The 19557-nt window shown below is 41.9% G+C and overlaps 1 protein-coding gene across 1 annotated transcript in view; it reads left to right on the plus strand.

Annotated features, from left to right (window-relative positions):
• Nucleotides 1-9527: 9527 nt before the first annotated feature.
• The window catches only part of DPT (dermatopontin), a 47316-nt gene continuing 37286 nt past the window's right edge, over nucleotides 9528-19557 (plus strand). Inside the window, exon 1 of the mRNA XM_007937716.1 lies at nucleotides 9528-9832. Within this exon, the coding sequence (XP_007935907.1) occupies nucleotides 9528-9832 (305 nt within the window). The remainder of the gene's footprint in view (nucleotides 9833-19557) is intronic.

The following is a 19557-nucleotide window of genomic DNA, read 5'->3' on the forward strand; positions in this document are numbered from 1 at the left end:
TAGCATAGTGGCTAAGGCACTTGCCTGCTAACCAGACGGCTGGCGGTTCAAACCCACCAGCCACTCCTCCGAAGGAAGGTTGGGCAATCCTACTTGCGTAGTGATACTGCCTCGGAAACCCAAGGAGGGGTTGTTATGAGTTGGGGCCGACTCGACGGCACATAACAACAACAACAACAACAACATTTCCTGCATCTCACTCAGAACATTCTAATACGATTGGTCAGGGTGAGGCCCAAGCATTTGTATTTTACAATATTCCTCAGGTAACTACAAATCTGAATGGTAATCCTAAACTTGGATTACTCTAGTTGCCAGTACTAGGAAGTTACTTATGGATAGAATTGGTAGTAAAATATGGTACTAAAAAACAACTGAGACTTTTATACTTGTTCAGCCCAAGGCCTCTTCTCTTCCCTTCAGTAACCACTATCATCAGAGCAAATTGCACCCTCAAAATACATACACATACCCCTACACAGAAACATACACCACTCTCATAATACCCATACACACAACCTACACACACTATACCTTCATACACAGTCAACACACACTATCCTCTCCCCCCCCCCCAATACACACACACACAGTTGCTTTATTCCCACCTGTGACTTTCTCCTTCATGGTTACTTTGATGCTTTTAATTTAGCCTAAATATGATACTGATTGGGTCAGGGCTGGGATTTATAGTGTCATTTTTCTATGCATCCACATTCCTCTAGGAAAGTCGTTGTTAAACTTTGGTATAAATAAGAATCATGTGGAAAAACGGTTTGTTTTTAATGTAGATTTCTGGGCATGCCCTCCAAAGTTATGATTTGGCAGGTGGAATCTAGGAGTCTAGATTTTAACAAACTTCATATAGACCTCTCATTTAATTGGTCAACTTTAAGAAACCTTCTTAAGGACAACCCTGATGAAAAATGGAAATACTATGTAGTTTAGAGACTTCCAGCAGGTTCAACAGATTTGACCAAGTCACATCACCAAAAAAGCCATGTGGATGGAAAATAAGCACATGAAAAGATTCTCAAAATTATTAGTCATTAGGGAAATTCAAATCAAAACCACACTGAAATACCACTATATATCTATTGTTGTTGTTAGGTGCCGTTGAGTCGTCTCTGACTCATAGTGACCTTATGCACAACAGAATGAAACACCGCCTGGTCCTGTGTCAGCCTCATGATCCTTACTCTACCTGAGACTATCATTGCAGCCACTGTGTCAATCCATCTGTTGAGGGCCTTCCCCTTTATTGTTGACCCTCCGCTTTTACCAAGCATGATATTCTTCTCCAGGGAATGGTTCCTAATGACAACATGACCAAAGAGGGTGAGATGAAGTCTGGCCATTCTTACCTCCAAGGAGCATTCCAGCTGCACTTCATCCACGACAGATTTGTTCATTCTTTTAGCAGTCCATGGTACACTCAACATTCTTTGCCAACACCACAACTCAAAAAACCAATTCCTCAGTCTTCCTTATTCATTGTCCAGCTCTCACATGCGTAAGAGGCGATTGAAAATACTGTGATTTGGGTTAGGTGCAACTTAATCTTCAAGGAGACATCTTTCCTGCTCAAAACTTGAAAAAAGTCTTTTGCAACAGATTTGCCTAATGCAATACGTCATCTGATGTCTTGACAGCTGTTATTAGAAAGGCTTAAAAAAAATAAAAGGAGGGAAATACAATGGTACAGCTACTTTGGAAATCAGATTGGTAGGGTTTTTTTTTTTTTTTTTAATAAAGTTAAAAATACATGTACCATACAGTTCAGTAATACCATTTGTAGGTGTTTCCCCAAATGAAATAAACATGTGTTCATACTAAAGCCTGTGAATTGATGTTTACAGCAGCTTTATTCGTAGTTAACAAAAACTAGAAACAATCCAAACGTCCTTCAACTGGTGAGTGGATAAACAAAATGTGATGCATACATACCATGGAATACTACTCAGCCATTGTGTTAGACTGGGTTCTCTAGAGAAGTAAAACCAATAAAGCTGAGAGAGAGAGAGAGAGAAAAATTTGTCTTCGGAAAATGGCTCACACACTTATAGAAGCTGGCAAGTCCCAAGTTCTTGGATCAAATGCCAAGATGGAGGCTTTGCCCAACTCATGCAGCTGTAGGGGCTGATGAGCTCAAGGTTGGCAGGCAGTATACTGGCTGTTGACTCCAACGAATGATGACTCCAAGATCTCCAGGCCGAATGGTGGATTGTTCGCTCATGGACTGTTGTAGGCAGCACAAGAAAATCCTGATCCACAGAAGAATGACCCTTTTCCCAGGATGTCCATAAATATACTGGAAGCAGGCCACACCCCTAGGAAAACTCCCTTTCAACAGATTGGCTGCTCAAAACATATACATCTAATCCCATTAAAGGAACAACCCACAACACAATTGTGTAATCCACACAGAATTGTGGTCCAGCCAAGTTGACACACAGCTCCAACTATCAGAGTCCACCCCTTGTCAGCTTGGCAGTTGTATAAATCTTCTTAACCATATATAATCTCTAAATAAGGACAGTTATAAAGTCATATTTGCACCTAACATGATACACTAACATGTGTAGAACCAAAACACATTAACCCTGTTTATATTTCATAGTTCATAACAGAAAGAAATAGAAATATTTCATGCACATATGCAATGAAGAAATATAACAATCACAGTTCTTGTTTCTGCAACTGGTCACATGGTTGTAGCTTATATTCAGAACTACCTTCTTCCACCACCCATTCTGTATTTCCCTTGCTCTCAGCAAGCACCTCAGCTGGTCATGATTCTTTGCCTGGTGGTGTGACCCAAACCTTCATTCCTGAAGGGTCTGGGCCATTAGTAGTCATATCAGAATTGGATTGCTATAATTTTCCATTGAATTTAATCACAGGGCAGGTATTACTAAAAGACGTCCTAAAGAATCTCCTGGATTCCAGACATACTCATCTTTACCTCCATTATGTAATATCAATCCAACTTACCCTGGGTAATCGGGATCTATCACACCAGATAATACAGTGATGCCCTTCTTTGTCTGTTGATCCAGAGGCAAGAGGAAGTCAAAGGCCAGGTGGCATCCTTAATTTCCAGTTCAATGCAATCAATATTGTGTCTCCAGGTGGGACAGTTCCTCCCTTTGGGACTAAGATCTCCAGACACCCAGAGCATAAGATAGCAAGGACAGGAAGCAAAAAATTTTTTGAGTGGGTCAGTAGGGGTAATAGTGAGTGGTACCACTCCCATTTCCACCCCTTGGTTCCTGGACCCATGAATCCTGGCTATTGGAGAAACAGCACTGTATTTTGGACACTGGTTTAGAGCATATACAGCCTCTTGGAGAACATTGTCCCAACACTTCAAGGTATTGCCACCTACCTGGCACTGTAATTGTGTTTTCAGTAGGCCATTCCATCATTCTATCAAGCCAGTTGCTTCAGGATGACAGGGAACATGGTAATACCAGTGAATTCCATGAGCTTAGGCCCATTGCCACACCTCATTTGCTGTGAAGTGAGTCCCTTGATCTGAAGCAATGTTGTGTGAGATACCATGACAGTGGATGAGGCATTCTGTAAGTCCACAGATGGTAGTTTTGGCAGAAGCATGGCATGCAGGAAAGATGAATCCATATCCAGAATAAGTGTCTACTCCAGTAAGAACAAAACGCTGTCCTTTCCATGATGGAAGTGGTCCAGATTGCTGGCTAATCACACCGAGGAATGATTCCATATTGAGGACTCAGTGTTGGTCTCTGCTGCTGGCATATTGGGTACTCAGCAGTGGTGGTAGCCAAATCAGCCTTGGTAAGTGGGAGTCCATGTTGCTGAGCCCATGCATAACCTCCATCCCTGCCACCATGGCCACATTGTTCATGTGCCTATTGAGCAATGACAGGAGTAGCTGGGGAAAAAGGATGGTTGGTTTTCACTTAACATGTCATCCTATCCACCTGATTGTTAAAGTCCTCCTCTGCCAAGGTCACCTTTTAGTGAGCATTCACATGAGACATAAATATCTTTACTCCTTCAGCCCATTCAGAGAGATCTATCCACATACCTCTTTCCATACATCCTTGTCATCAATTTTCCAATCATGCTTCTTCCAAGTCCCAGACAATCCAGCCAAGCCATTATCCACAGCCCATGAATCTGTATACAATCATACATCTGGTCATTTCTTATTCCATGCAGATTGAACAGCTGTATGCATGGCTCAAAGTTCTGCCCATTGGGAGGATTTCCCTTCACCACTGTCCTTCAAGGAAATCCAAGAAAGGGACTGCAGTGCTACTGCTGTCCACTTTTGAGTGGTACCTACATATCACAGTGAACCATCTGTAAACTAGGTACAAGTTTTCTCTTCCTCAGTCAACTGATCATAAGGAACTCCCCTTGAGGCCATAGGTGCAGACTGGGAGAGGGAAGGTAACATGACTGCAGTAGAGACCATAGGCCTATCAGCCACTTCCTCATGCAACTTACTTGTGTTTTCAGGTCTGCTCAAGCCTGATCTCTGATATACCACTTCTATTTAATGATGGAGTGCTGCTCTGCACGTCCAACTTTATGATTCTCTGGGTCAGACAACACCCAGTTCATGATGGGCAGCTCAAGCCTCATGGTGACTTGGTAGTCCATGGTTAAGCATTCAGTCTCTACTAAAGACTAGTAACAAGCCAAAAACTGTTTCTCAAAAGGAGAGTAGTTATCTGCAGAGGATGGCAGGGCTTTGCTCCAAAATCTCAAGGGTCTGCATTGTGATTCACCAATTAGGACCTGCCAAAGACTCCAAACAGCATTTTTGTCTACTACAGACACTTCAAGCACCATTGGATCAGCCAGACCATATGGCTCAAGTGGCAGATCAGCTTGCATGGCAGCCTGAACCTGTTGCAGAGCCTTCTGTTGTTCTGGGCTCCACTCAAAACTAGCAGCTTTCTGAGTCACTTGATAAATAGGCCGCAGCAACACACCCAAATGGGGGATATGTTGCCTCCAAAATCCAAAGAGGCCCACCACACATTGTGCCTCCTTTTTAGTTGTGGGGGAAGCCAGATACAATAACTACTCCTTCACTTTAGTAGAAATATCTCAACATGCCCCATACCATTGAACCCCCAGAAACTTCACTGAGGTGGAAGGTACCTGAATTTTTGTCAGGTTAATTTCCCAACCTCTACCATGCATAGGTCTCACCAATAAGTCTAGAGTCATCAATACTTCTTCCTTACTAGGTCCAATCAGCATAATGTCAACAATATAATGGACCATTGTGATGTCTTGTGGAAAGGAAAGGTGATCAAGATCCCTACGGACTAAATTTGATATAGTGCTGGGGAGTTGATATACCCTTGAGGAAGCACTGTGAAAGTACACTGTTGGCCTTGTCAACTGAAGGCAAACTGCTTCTGATGGTCCTTTGAATTTGGTATTGAGAAAAAGGCATTGGCCAGATAAATAGCTGCATAGCAAGTACCAGGAGATGTACTAATTTGCTCAAGCCATTGCTTCACATCAGGAACAGCAGCTGCAATTGGAGTCACCACCTGATTAAGTTTATGATAATCTACTGTCATTCTCCAAGATCCATCTGTTTTTTGCACAGGCCAAATAGGGAAATTAAATGGGGAAGTGGTGGGAATCATCAACCCTGGATCCTTCAAGTCCTTGATCATGGCAGTAATCTCTGCAATCCCTCCAGGGATGTGGTATTGCTTTTGGTTTACTATTTTTGTAGGTAGAGGCTGTTCTAATGGCTTCTACTTGGCTTTTCCTACCATAATAGCCCTTATTCCACATGTCAGGGACCCAGTGTGGGAATTCTGCCAATTGCTCAGTATATCTATTCCAATTATGCATTCTGGAACTGGGGAAATAACTACAGGATGGGTTCGGGGACCCACTGGACCCACTGTGAGACATACCTTAGCTAAGATTCCATCAATAACTTGACCTCCATATGCCCCCACTCTGATTGGTAGGCTACAATGACGCTTTAGGTCTCCTGGAATTAATGTCAGTTCAGAGCCAGTGTCTAGTAATCCCTAAAAAGTCTGATTATTTTATTTTCCTCAATGAACAGTAACTCCCATAAAAAGCCTCAGATCCCTTTGGGGAAGGCTAGGAGAAAGACTGACATTATAGATTTTTGGAAATGTAGTGGGGTTCTTCCTCAAAGGGACCTGGCCTTCCCTTCCTTCAAGGGGTTGTGGGTCTGTAAACTGACTCAAGTCTGGGAATTAATTGAGAGGTTGTGACTCTCTATTCTGGAGATTCAAAGTAGGCTGCTGTTCATGTGACCTAGAATTCTTCTGTCTATACAGATCAAGTAAATATTTAGTAGGTTTGTCATGTATTTCACTCCTAGGAACACCATGACTAAGTAGCCAATGCCATAATTCCACATGAGTCAGAGAATTCTGATTACTGTTTTGACTCTGCTGTCCATTATGGTAACCACACCCACCTTGCAGCAGTCCATTAACTGCTGCCACTTGGCCCCTACTACCACGGGGTCCAATCAGCCCCATCATAGTTAAGTGTTTTAGTTCAATTAGGGCAGTTCCCACTGTCAAATAAGGATTACATAAAATAGCAATCACAGCAGTCTTCAAGGATGCTGGAGCTCCCTTCACAAATTTATTCCTCACCATAATGGTGAAAGGTATGTCTTCTGGACTCTCTATTTCTGGCTCTAGGGATTAATCTGATAAATCCATTCTAACAGGCCAATTTCCCTAAACCTCTGAATATCTTCTTCTACATTAAACCAAGGCAGGTCTGGTACTTCAACTTTACTTAAGGTAGGCCCCCGGATAATCCATGCTTCAGTAAGTCAACCAAATAAACTATTAAATCCTTTCCTAACCTCTTGAGCTGAAACATTGAATGAAGAATCTGTACTTAGTTGGCCTTAATCAATAAACTGAAACTGATCCAATGTTACATTCTTTGCACCATTATCCTACACCCTGAGTAGCCATTCCCATACATATTCTCCAGGTTTCTGTCTGTACATGTTAGCAAAATCAAGAAGGTCTTTTTGGGTGTCATGTACCACCTCCTCAGTCACACTTTCTGTTTCACCTTTTGGGGCTCACTTGGACTTAACTTTAGTTATAGGTCTAGCAGCAACAATGGGTGGCTGGGGCAGTTCCTGAGAACATTCAGCACTGTCTTCCATGGCCTCTGCCTCAGGGAATGACCCAGCAGGAACAGCTGGGTTAATCCCATCAAACTGAGGTGGAGGGGTTAATGGTTTTACAGTAATCCTTTCAGATGGGAGGGATTCAACAGGATTTTCAGGCTCCATGTCCTGATCTTCCTGACTATCTGCCCATATGTTCCCATTCCAGATTTCAGGATCCTGTTTTTTTCCCAATCAATGCCCTCACTTTAACTTCAGACATCATTCTGGGTTGGCAATTTAATTGGCATTGTAATTCAGCCACCTTTACAATAAGACTCTGGGTTTTTGTTGTTGTTGTTGTTGTTGGTTTTTTGGGGGGGCAAGATCAGCTCCATTACTAGAAGAAATAAGGCTTTCTTTCAAAGTACAACTGGAAACATTGAGGTCTTTTATGTGGTGCTTAAGCTGTGTGACTCAGCAGCCCTGAACTCATCATGCTCTTTCATCACTTTGTCTAGTGTAAGTAGGACCAACTAACCAACTTCTTTATACTCCTCATGCTGACAAAATTGCAGGAAAGTATCTAATATTTGATCACCCAGAGCCTCACTTCTCACAAGTACTTGATCCATTGGTGGCACTATTTTGCATATTAATATTGTCACCTCATGCCACAGATTAGCAGGGCCCTCTTTACTAATGGAGGCAGAGTCACTAGTGCCTTTATAATTAAGCAAATTGGAGAACCAATTTAGGAAGCCCATTCTTATGATTTTGTCTCTCTAGAACCACTCCCAGTACCAAGTGTGTTAGACTGGGTTCTCTAGAGAAGCAAAACCAATAAAGCTGAGAGAGAGAGAGAAAAAAAATTATCTTGGGAAAATGGCTCACACACTTATAGAAGCTGGCAAGTCCCAAGTTCTTGGATCAAATGTCAAAAAGGAGGCTTTTCCTGACTAGCTCAAGGTTGGCAGGCAGTGTACTGGCTGTTGACGCCAATGAATGATGAATTCAAGATCTCCAGGCCGAATGGTGGATTGTTCACTCACTGACTGATGTAGGCAGCACAACAGAAACCTGATTCACAGAAGAATGCCCCTTTTCCTAGGATGTCCATAAATATATAAGAAGCAGGCCACACCCCTAGGAAAACTCCCTTTCAACGGATTGGCCACTCGAAACATATACATCTGATCCCATCATGGGAACAACCCACATCACAATTGTGTAAACCATCCAGAATTGTGGTCCAGCCAAGTTGACACACAACTCCAACTACCATAGCCATAAAAAAGAATGAACCACAGTAACATAGGTGAATCTCAAAACTGTTAAGCTGAATGAAAGAAAGACATGAAGACTACATACTGTGTGATTCCATTCACTTGACATTCTGGCAAAACAAAACAGAAAGTGGATCGGCAGTTGCCTGGGGCTGAGTATGGGGTGGATGGTTAATAAGAAAATGGCATGAGGGGTTTTTTGGCTGATGGTCTATTTAATGTCTTCATTGTGGTACTGGTTGCCTGACTGCCAAATATTGGAAAGGATAAATTTTATTATGTGTAAATTATACCTCAAGAGAGTAAAAGCTCAACAAGGAAGAAAAAATACCAAAGTGAAATAAGTATAGTTACTCAGACTAAACCCCATCACATAGTGGAGAGTAGAGCACAATTTCCAGGCCTGGCTTGGCCCATTTCCAGCATCTAGAAGGACACTTACATATAGAGATAATGTCCAACTTGTCTCTCCATAGGCCCATGTGGACTTCCATGATGCAAGTGAAATATTCTCAGAGCAGCCCTGCAAATTGGTACACCCATGCTTACACTGCACCATTACAAGATGTTGGACTGAGAACTTAAGGGAAACCAGGCATCCAGCCCACCAGAAATCTAAATGACTCTGTTCCTCATTCTGTTATTTTGGTTTTGAAAAACCAGAAAGTGTTCTGGAAATTAGCAGTCCTGGCAGGGTAGTTTGGAGAACAAACAGAGGAGTTTGCTGATGGGTAAGGGGACACTAGTGTGGGGTGGGGTACTGAGAGATGAGCGACAAATGTGCTGCATGTGTCTTTTTCGCAGGTGAAAGTTCCTAAGGGTTATGAAAGCAATTTGCTTTTCTATGCTACCTGCAAAATTGCTCTTCCTGCAGGGAAGATTCTTGAACTTGCATGTTCCTTACATGTTCCTAGAATTCCACCTTAAAACAAGCTGTGTGTACTTGTGGCCAACATCTCCTCACAGAAAATTTTACTTAAGAGATGACACACTGCAGTTGGAGCCTGCTTATCCACATCTGGAGGCCACATGTCAGCGCCAGTTGTATAAAACGACCAGCCCAGAAAACCCAGGCTGACTTATTTTTCCAGAAGCCAGACAGCATGGACCTCACTCTTCTGTGGGTGCTTCTACCACTGGTCACTGTGGCCTGGGGCCAATATGGTGACTATGAGTATCCATATCAGCCATATCATGATTACAGTGACGATGGATGGGTGAATCTGAACCGGCAGGGCTTCAGCTTCCAGTGTCCCCAGGGACAGGTGGTGGTAGCTGTGAGAAGCATCTTCAGCAAGAAGGAAGGTTCTGACAGACAATGGAACTATGAGTGCATGCCCACACCTCAGATCCTCGGGGAGCCTACCGAATGCTGGTGGGAGGAGATCAACAGGGCTGGAATGGAATGGTAAGGGACAACGCTCTGCACAGCCCCCCTCTGTGGGTTTCTTGACCTTCAGGGAATAACAGTGCCTAAAATCTGGGCAAATCCTACTAGGAGCCTTACTATGCATGCTCTGGGTGGGGCAGGGCTGCTGCAGAGTGGACTTTGTTACAGAAAAAAGCCCAGGATGGGTAGTGTCCACGGCAGACAGGACTCTTTTGTGCTTTTGTTCCTTGTAGAAGTAGCCCCACTCATTGTCCAGAGACTAGAATGGGTGTATAAAATGTTTTTATCATCTTGCAACAAGATAAATACAAAACTTAAAAATGTTTAAAAACTTTTATAACAATTTAGCATTGTCATCTGTCTTCATTATCTAGTGTTGCAACAGAAATGCCACAAGTAGGTGGATTTAAAGAACAGAAATTTATTTCCCACAGTTCAGGAAGCTAGAAGTCAGAATTCAGGACACTGGCTTTAGGGGAAGGTTTTCTCTCTGTCAACTCTGAGGGAAAATCTTTGTATCTTCCAGCTTCTGTAGCTCTGGAGTTCCTTCGTTCCTTGGTGATCTTCACATGGCATCTATCTGATCCCCTCCCTGCCCCACTTGTGCTCTCTTCTGTGTCAAGCCTGCTCTTTTAATAACTCAGAAGTGATTAGGTTTAGGGCACATCTTGCATTGATATGGTTTTATTAAAATAACAAGGAAAATCTTATTCCCAGATGGGATTACAACCACAAGTACAAGGTTTAAGATTCCAGCATTTGTGATTTGGGGAGCACAATTCAATCCATAACAACATCCAAATGAAACTTTAAGTTTTGAAGTAACTTACTTTTATTTTTCTATGAAGGTATTGGTCCACAAAATTTGAGAAAAATAAACAACTGGCCCTGTGCCACAAAGATTTTGCGAAATATTGATTTAGAGCAAAGGGATAGAGGAGAAGGGAGAAAGAAAACACAGCAAAGAAATGTGAAACTAAATAAATCTCTGCTGCCTTTATTAAATGTGCTTTCTCAGTTATGATGAGTGGATTTCAAACGGATACCAGTGCTAGAACATAGTTTACTGAAGGCTTTTAGAGAGAGGTGCTATCCTTGCCTAACTGTTGTTGTTGTTGTTATGTGCCGTCGAGTCAAACCCGACTCATAGCGACCCTCCTTGGGTTTCCGAGGCAGTATCACTACGGAAGTAGAATTGCCCAACCTTCCTTCCGAGGACTGGCTGGTGGGTTTGAACTGCCAGCCGTCTGGTTAGCAGGCAAGTGTCTTAGCCACTATGCTACCAGAGCTCCCGTCCTAGAACTAACTAGTGACACAGAATCGGTCAGAACCTGCTCTTCACTGTGGGGTGTGACTGTCCTAGCTAGGTCCCAGCCCAGTTCTGGGTCAAGAGCTCATTCCAATAGTCATTGCCTCCTAGGTTATTGGGTCTTACATTTTGTGACTCTTCATCAATCTTCTCTGAGAATGGGGAGAGAAGGAGAGATCACTTTTTCTGGTTAAGAACTGCCTCCCCTTCCACAGGACAGGCCAAACCACCAGTTGCCATAGAGCCAGCTCTGACTCATGGTGACCTCATGCATATTGGACTAGACCTGTGCTCCATAGGGCTTTCAGTGGCTGATCTTTCTAAAGTTAATCATCAGTTCTTTTTTTTCTGAGCTACCTTTGGGTGAACTCAAACCTCTAACCTTTCCATTAGTAGCTGGCTGTGTTAAATGTGTGCACCATCCAGGGACAGCATGTATTATCTGTGAGCAAGACTTAAGTATGGTTCCAGGAGGCACTTGGTAGAGTGGGGCAATGGATCATGGTAAGGCATAAAACCTTGGGGGTCACTCATTTAGTAGACAGAACAATAATAAGTCAAAAAAAAAAAAAAAAAAAAAAAACCCACTAGAGGTCTAGAGGAGCTCTGGTAGCGTTCTGGCTAAGGCACTTGACTGCTAACCAGAAGGCTGGCGGTTCAAACTCACCAGCCACTCCTCAGAAGGAAGGTTGGGCAATCTACTTCCTTAGTGATACTGCCTCAGAAACCCAAGGAGGGGTCACTATGAGTCGGGTGCGAATCGATGGCAAATAACAACAACAACAACAGAGGTCTAGAGATCCAGGCAAGAGAAGGGGCCTCTGAGAAATAAAAACAGCTACCATTTGTGGAGTGCTTACCCTGAGCAGACTCCATGCTAAGTGCTTTATGTGCATTATCTCAGGTAGTGCTCAAAACAAATCTAGAAGTGAATTTATAAGTAGATGACCTTATGTAAAACACAGTGACCAGGTATTTTCTCAGTAGGAATGTGTTAGAGCAGGGACTTGCATCCAGCGAGTCTTAACTCCAAAGCCTATATGCTCCTTGAGAGAGGGCTGCCTCTGCCCAGTGTGAGCTCTATATCAGCAGAACCAGGGCTACAGTGCTGGTCTCAGGGCAATTCTTTAGGCTGGAAGAAGATGGAGGTTGGTAAGATCCCTGGAGGGATGGGGCCATGGGAGAGGTGGAAAGAGAGGTCACACAGATGCTGGGCTGGGGCTACCCAGTTGCTTGTATATTTATTGGGTCCTCCTTATCCACCACTACTGCCTCTGGTGAGTGGATTTAATTATCCAAAACCTCTTCTGAAAAAATAGCTGTTTGACTCAGAGTCTGGGGTGCCAATGACTATGTGGAACAAGATGGAGCTGGAATTTTCTAGTAAGGCAAAGCTGTAGAGTGATGGAAGGAGGATTGGTCTTACAACCAGAGAACTTGGATTCACTCACTTTTTCTATCAGTCTTAGCTCTGTGGTCTTGGACATTGAGTTCCTCATCTGGCAAAGAGAGATCATGATGCCCACCTCACAAAATGTTAGAGGATATTGCTGTATTGCTTAAAAGAGTATAAGTGAAAACATCTGCCACATCACAGACAGTCAATAAAGGTTTAGTGAATCCAAGATTTGAGGAAGCCAACTTGGGGCCAGCCAGCTCTAAATGGAGTCTGAATTAAGAGAAAGAATGTTCTGTTTATTGGTTTTTGCTTTTTTTCCCCTGGCTTCAAAAGATCCCTAGAAGACATTTTAAAATGGTAGTTCTTATTAGAGCTCACTATTTGAATTAATGAATTCAAAACAAGGCAAGCCATTAGACTAAGAAGAGGAAGAAGGAAAACTGCTCCACTGAGCTATTTAAAATTAAGGTCAATCTGAAGCTGGATATGTTGGGCAGAAGGAGCTGTGATGGTGCAGTGGTTAAGGCATTTGGTTCCTAACCAAAACGTCAGTGGTTTGAACCCACCAGCAATTGTGTGGGAGAAAGATGTGACAGTCTGCTCCTGTAAAAATGTATAGTCTTGGAAACTCCACAGGGCAGCTCTACTCTTTCCTAGGGTCACTATAAATTACAATTGACTTGATAGCAGTGAGTTTAATTTTTGTTTGTTTGTTTGTTTTGTGTTTTTGAATAGTGAGCAGAAAATCAAAGTTTTCCATAATCTGACTGTAATTAAGACCAAGACTCTGTATAGTGCGAGCAGGCCTTCTATTTCATAGCTCTGAGTATTCGTTACACAGCACCTGCCTCCTTAGAAAGGCCTTTCCAGACCACCTCCTCTAAACTAACACCCTTTACACTCTATGCGCTCAACCTGTTTTATGTTTCCTTCAGTTTACTTGCCATTACATGGTTTCTATTTAACTGTTTACCATTGTCCTTCACATCAAATGTTAAGTATTTGTGAACGGAGGGGCTTTGTCTCATTCACCACTGTATTCCCAGTCTCTAGAATAGCACTCGGTATATAGTAAACAAACAAAAAACCTATTGCTGTTGACTCATGATGGCCCATGTGTTACAGAGTAGACCTGAACTCCATAGCATTTTTTTGACTATAATCTTTACAGAGGAGTCTCTGGGTGACACAAACTATTAGTCACTCAACTACACCAAAAAGTTGATGTTCAAACCAACTCAGAAGTACCTGGGAAAAAGGCTTAGAGATCTGCTTGCAAAAGTTCACAGCCTTGAAAACCCTATGGAGCATAGTTCTACTCTATAATACATGGAGTTGCTATGAGTCAGAGTCAACCCAACAGCAACTAATTTGGTTTTTGGTTTAATCTTTGTGGAAACAGATTGTCAGGCCTTTCTCCATGATGCCACTAGATGGATTGAAACTGCCAGGGACCTTTGGTATATAATAGGCTGCCAATAAATATTTAACTAAAGAATACTCAGACTTGCAAGTTATAAATTATTGCTTCAGTCAGTTCAAATCCCAGCTAGTGGCCCTACCACCCTCAATAAAGAAGTCAACAGGTTTTCCCACAGGGGAAACTATTTTCTTTACATCTCTGACTTTCAATATCCAGGACTTATAATATAGGCCTCGGCTTCATTGACTGTATCTCATTTTGGTTTGTGGCATTTACCAAGATGCAAGATAGACTTTTTATACTTCCTGAGGAGCCCTAAAGGTCGTCGTTAGTATAGTAGTTAAAGCATTCACTACTAACCAAAAGGTGACAGTCCAAACCCATCAGCTGTCCGGTGGGAGAAAGATGAGGCAGTCTGCTTCTGTAGAGATTTACAGCTTTGGAAACCCTATGGGCCAGTTCTACTCTGTCCTATAGACTTGCTATGAGTCAGAATTGACTAGATGACAGTGGATTTGGTTTGGAGTCCTACAACATAATACAGAAGATGGCTGATGCACTTTGTTTCCTCATCATAAATTCTTATTGGACTTCCATTGTCCCAATAACTTTCATGTCTACATAATCTTACAAAATAGAATACTAAACTCTTCCTTTCAAAAGCCATAAGGATTAAATGCAATGAGATACTCCATGTGTTACAGACTAGAGCTGTTCCATAGGATTTTCTTTATGGAAACAGAGGCACCAGGCCTTTCTTTTGCAGTGCTACTGGGAAGGTTCAAACAGCCAACCTTTCGTCTAGTAGTTGAGCTAAAAACCTCTTGCACCATCCAATGACTTTGAGTTACTTATAATCTGATCTTATTTGATATTCACAACAATACTGAGAGGCAGGCAGGGATGAAAATTTTTTCCCTCTTTTACGTATATGGAGCCTGTGATTCAGAAACATGAGGAGACTTGCCTGCTCACAGCTAGTAAATGATAGAGCTGGAACTCAAGCCAGTGAGTCTGACGTCACACTGATGCAGGTGGATATTAACTGTTGGTATTATTTTTGTTCTTAGATAAAGCTGTAAGAAATGTTGGGCTAAAGAAGGTATCAAATCCATGTAAAAATGTTTCCAGAGTGCAAGAAGCCTAAATGTAGAAAAGGATTAAGGCAAATTGAGGATTCCTGCTACCTCTCTATCTAGGTCACTTTCCTAAGTACTAGGAATCAGTTGTCTGGGGGAACTTGAGTATTGCAAAATGACTCATAAAGATAGTAAAAGTTCACTTTTCTGGATAGAGGATTTGCTTCTGTCTGGGTAGCTTCTGGATATGCTCTTTACAGCAAATAAGGATTTTCACAGAGTTGGGGTACCTTCCCTAGGTTTTTCACTTCCAGAATGGAAAGGGGTATATGTGTGTGAGTGAGTATGTGTGTGTGTGTTTCTTTGAGGTATCCTGAAGTAATGGAAAGATAAGGAATATTGGAGTCTGACCAAACAATTCTCAAAAGTAATAGTATCTTAAGTAGGAAGTCATATAATTTTTCTCTATCTATAAAAACTCCCTAGATTTCTTGTAGGAGCTCTGGTAGCATAGTGCCTAAGGCATTTGACTGCTAACCAGAAGGCTGGTGGTTCAAACCCGCCAGCCACTCCTCAGAAAGAAGGTTGGGCAATCTAGTACCGTAGTGATACAGCCTCGGAAACCCAAGGAAAGGTAGCTATGAGTCAGGTTCTACTTGATGGCAGTGAGTGAGTAGAGATTTCTTGTGAGAATAAAATGAGATAATATATGCACATTATTGGCTGTGTATCCTTAGAGCAAGCTATTTAACCTCTCTTAACCTGAGTTTCCTTATAAATAAAACCATGGTAGTGGTGGTAAAGGAGTGTCAGGAAGCTGATTATTTGAGCCTAGTTCATAAAATTGCTCTGATTAAAATAATTAATGCACTTGTAGTGCTTAACACAATACCTGACACATGGTAGAATCCAAAAAAACCCACTGCCATTGAGTCAATTCCAACTCATAGTGACACTTTACCAAAACCAAACTAAACTCATTGTCGTTGAGTCAATTCTGACTCATAGTGACCCCCTTTGGGTATTGGAGGCAATAAATCTTTACAGAAGTAGATTGCTTAGTCTTCCTTCCCTGGAGTAGTTCATGGGTTTGAATCGCCAACCTCCTGGTTAGCAGTCAAATGCTTTAGGCACTACACCACCAGAGTTCCTTCAGTGACACTTTAGGATGGAGTCAAACTGCCCCATAGAGTTTCTAAGGCTGTAAATCTTTGCAGAAGCAGACTGCCTCATCCTTTTCCTGGGAAGTTGCTAATGGGTTCGAACTGACCACCTTCTGGTTAGTAGCCAAATGCTTTAACTACTGTACCGCCAGAGCTCCTTGGCACATATTAAATGCTGGATGAAGGTTATTTACCATTACCTTATAACTACTTGTAGGAAACTAAGACTAAAGAGGGTAAATGGTTTGGTGGCTATAATACAGTTGGTAAATTGCATAGCTGGGGTAGAAACCCAAACTGCTAGATTGCAAAGCCCCTGATATTCCCATTTTGCTTTTGGAAGATAACAATTACTGATCTATAAATGTTAAATGTACATCAGAAGAGTCTTGATCATTTGTCACTTTTTAAGATAGACACTGAGGGGGCATTTAATCTCTTGGTTGACAAATATCATAACACTTGCTGTTCCTGAGCTCCTGTGGTTAATTAAACCTGCAAGGCCTGCATGGCTTGGAATTACTCTCAGGCCATAACTGCTCTCAGGACATAAATACATCTCAAGATAATATAGGTCTTCTTGAGGTATTCAATGTAGCTTCTACTGCTTGCATTTTCCTAAAATGAGACAAGTATTTCTATTTTAGGGAAGCATTTTCACTCTGCCCTGTGCTATGTCTATCTATCCAGAGAAGTCATTCAGCAGGTCATTTTTATATTTCCATCTTAAAATTTGATGGAAAGACTAGAAGGCTTAAACCTTGGAGATGGAGGAAATAGCTGGACTCTTACACAGATGAGGGCAAGAAGAGGGCAGACTGAGTACAATTCAGCATTATTTATAGAAACTATGCATATCCCTAGTACTGTGACAGCAGGGCACTAGTGTGTGATATGGTAATATTTGTCTTCAAAAATTCAGTGCTAGTACAGGTCCGATGACATGGGTGATAGTGACACCAACATGTTATGAAGAAGAAAGATAAGTGTAAGTTGTAATTGTTAAGGAAGGAAGGCTTCTTGGAAGAGGTGAGGCTTGAATTGTCTTCTATTCTCTACTATCTGCTTTCTATTACTCATCTTGTTATTCCACTGCAGATGCTCAATGCTGATGATTCCTGGTACTTCCCAACATTTACAGAGAGTGGTTTTTGAAGACTAGGATGTAACTTCTCTTTCCATTAGATTATAAATATTTATGATAATAGTAATAACAACTACTACTTTTTCTGCTTTTTAATAGCAATTTTGTGCCAGGCTCCATGCTAGGCACTTGGCAGAAAGCATCTCCCTACTCACATAATCTATCAGGTTAAGAATTATCACTGTCAATTTGCAGAAGTAGACATAAATGTCAGCAGAAAGAGCAAGATGAAGTGTGGAGTCATTCTTTTGGGGCTTAAGAAAGAAATCTAGAACTTTAAAAGCTCTTTTGAACCAGTAAAATTTCCTCATAACTGGGTTTGTGTCTGCCTCTTGCCACTTCACTGTCCCACTGTCCCCATCCAGATCCTATTTCTCTGCTCCTCTGTCTTTGGTACAAGCCAACCTACATCTTCTATCAAATATCAGTGTCATTGTATTATCTGTCAGACTAAGCACAGCACTGGATATAGCTGTTGTTGTGTGTTGTCGAGTTGATTCTGATCATAGTGACCCATAGAGTTTCCTCGGCTGTAATCTTTATGACAGCAGATTGCTAGGTTTTTCTCCCATGGAGCAGCTGATAGGTTTAAACCACTGACCTTTCAATTACCAGCCAAATGTTTATAGGTAAAAAAAAAAAAACAAAAACAACTTGTTGAAAGACTTAAAGAACATTCTAAAATTCTATAGACTGTGTTATAAATGCCTAATAGCAGCTCAAAGGATTATTCTGGGAGAAATAGAATCAACAGTGGTCAAAGTTCTAATGTAAAAGAAGGAATTTCTTTTAGTGGAATTTAGACCTGCATCAAGTTAGATGAGGGGGAGGAGGCATTTTGTGGCATTAAGGATACTATACTATGTGGTCTTGCCAACCCAAAGAAGTAGTCAATGGCCTTGCCCAAGTTGCTTGGAGGTCCACTTCTGCAGTGGGGTTGGAGACTCTGGACAGTGCCCCTGGAAACACATCTGTACATTTGTGCAGCTGGGAGGAAAGAGACCAGCATAAATAGCCCCTTTTATTGTATGAAATTTTGAAAACTCTTAGTCAAGATGGTGCTGTTTTTCTTTACCCTGCTGTACACTGGACCCTGCCTCACTCCCAACTTGGTTAGATTTCATATGCATTTGAACTGAGACCAGCAGAGACTGGAAGGAGAGACTAAAACTCCACAGAGAAGTTCACAAACAAAATCAGATGCTCACACACCTTCAGTTCTGGCCTTCATCATTCTGCCTAGCTAAGAGCCCTCAACCTGATCAAGAGGATGGAAAGCCCGGAGAAAGTCTGGCTGGAGTACTGACCTGAAGCTAAAGGACAATCTTGAAATGACTTCTTGTACTCCTTGAGAGGTCATGAACTTGAGCTTTGGCCTCATATGATTCTGAGTTTGGATCATGGCTCATTCATCTTCTGTCTTGGCCAAGAGTTTTGCAGGCATTAATTTATGAGGCTCAAGGATCACAATACATGTTAGTATCAGGGCTAGGACTAGAACTTGTATCTGTTGATTCAACCAAGGCTCTTCCCTTTTCATCCCACTACCTTTATGCTTCACTGTTACAGATACAAGAGGAAGCTTTCTGCCTTTGTTTTCAAACTGATAGCCCGAGATAAACCATTTTCAGGAATGTCACTTTCTCAGAACAGGTCCATGAATGTTGTTGTCAAAGGAGGAGTAATTGTCCTATGATTTTCCTTCTAGAAAATTCCTAGTATCAGGTGAAACACAATGGTGATTCAGTGATAAAATTCTCGCCTTTCATGCTGAAGTGTTGAGTTCAATTCCTGGCCAATGCACCTCGTGTGCAGCCAGCAACAGTCTGTCAGTAGAGGTGTTGCTATGGTGTTAAACAGATTTCAGCAGAGTTTTCAGACTAAGATAAATTAGGAAGAAAAGCCTGAAGATCTATTTCTGAAAATCAGCTCATGGATATCCTATGGATCACAACAGTCCAATCTACAACTGGTCATGGGGATGGTTCAAGACCAAGTGATTCACTCCATTGTTCATAGGGTCCCTTTGAGTTGGGGATTGACTGTAAAGCAGTTAACAACAACATCAATGATTCTTTAGTTTGCTAAACTGAAATTGATCCTCCCTTTTTTCAAAGGGATGATGAGAAAAAAGTATGTCTTCTCAAGTGGAGAGGAGAGACACTCTGAAGCAGGGTACCAGTGACCTCATGCTCCAGAGAATGTTCATTCAACATCTTGGCCTTT

Source organism: Orycteropus afer, unplaced genomic scaffold (assembly GCF_000298275.1).
Source record: "Orycteropus afer afer isolate SDZICR_OR568_19922 unplaced genomic scaffold, OryAfe1.0 scaffold00044, whole genome shotgun sequence".
NCBI classification, from domain to species: domain Eukaryota; kingdom Metazoa; phylum Chordata; class Mammalia; order Tubulidentata; family Orycteropodidae; genus Orycteropus; species Orycteropus afer.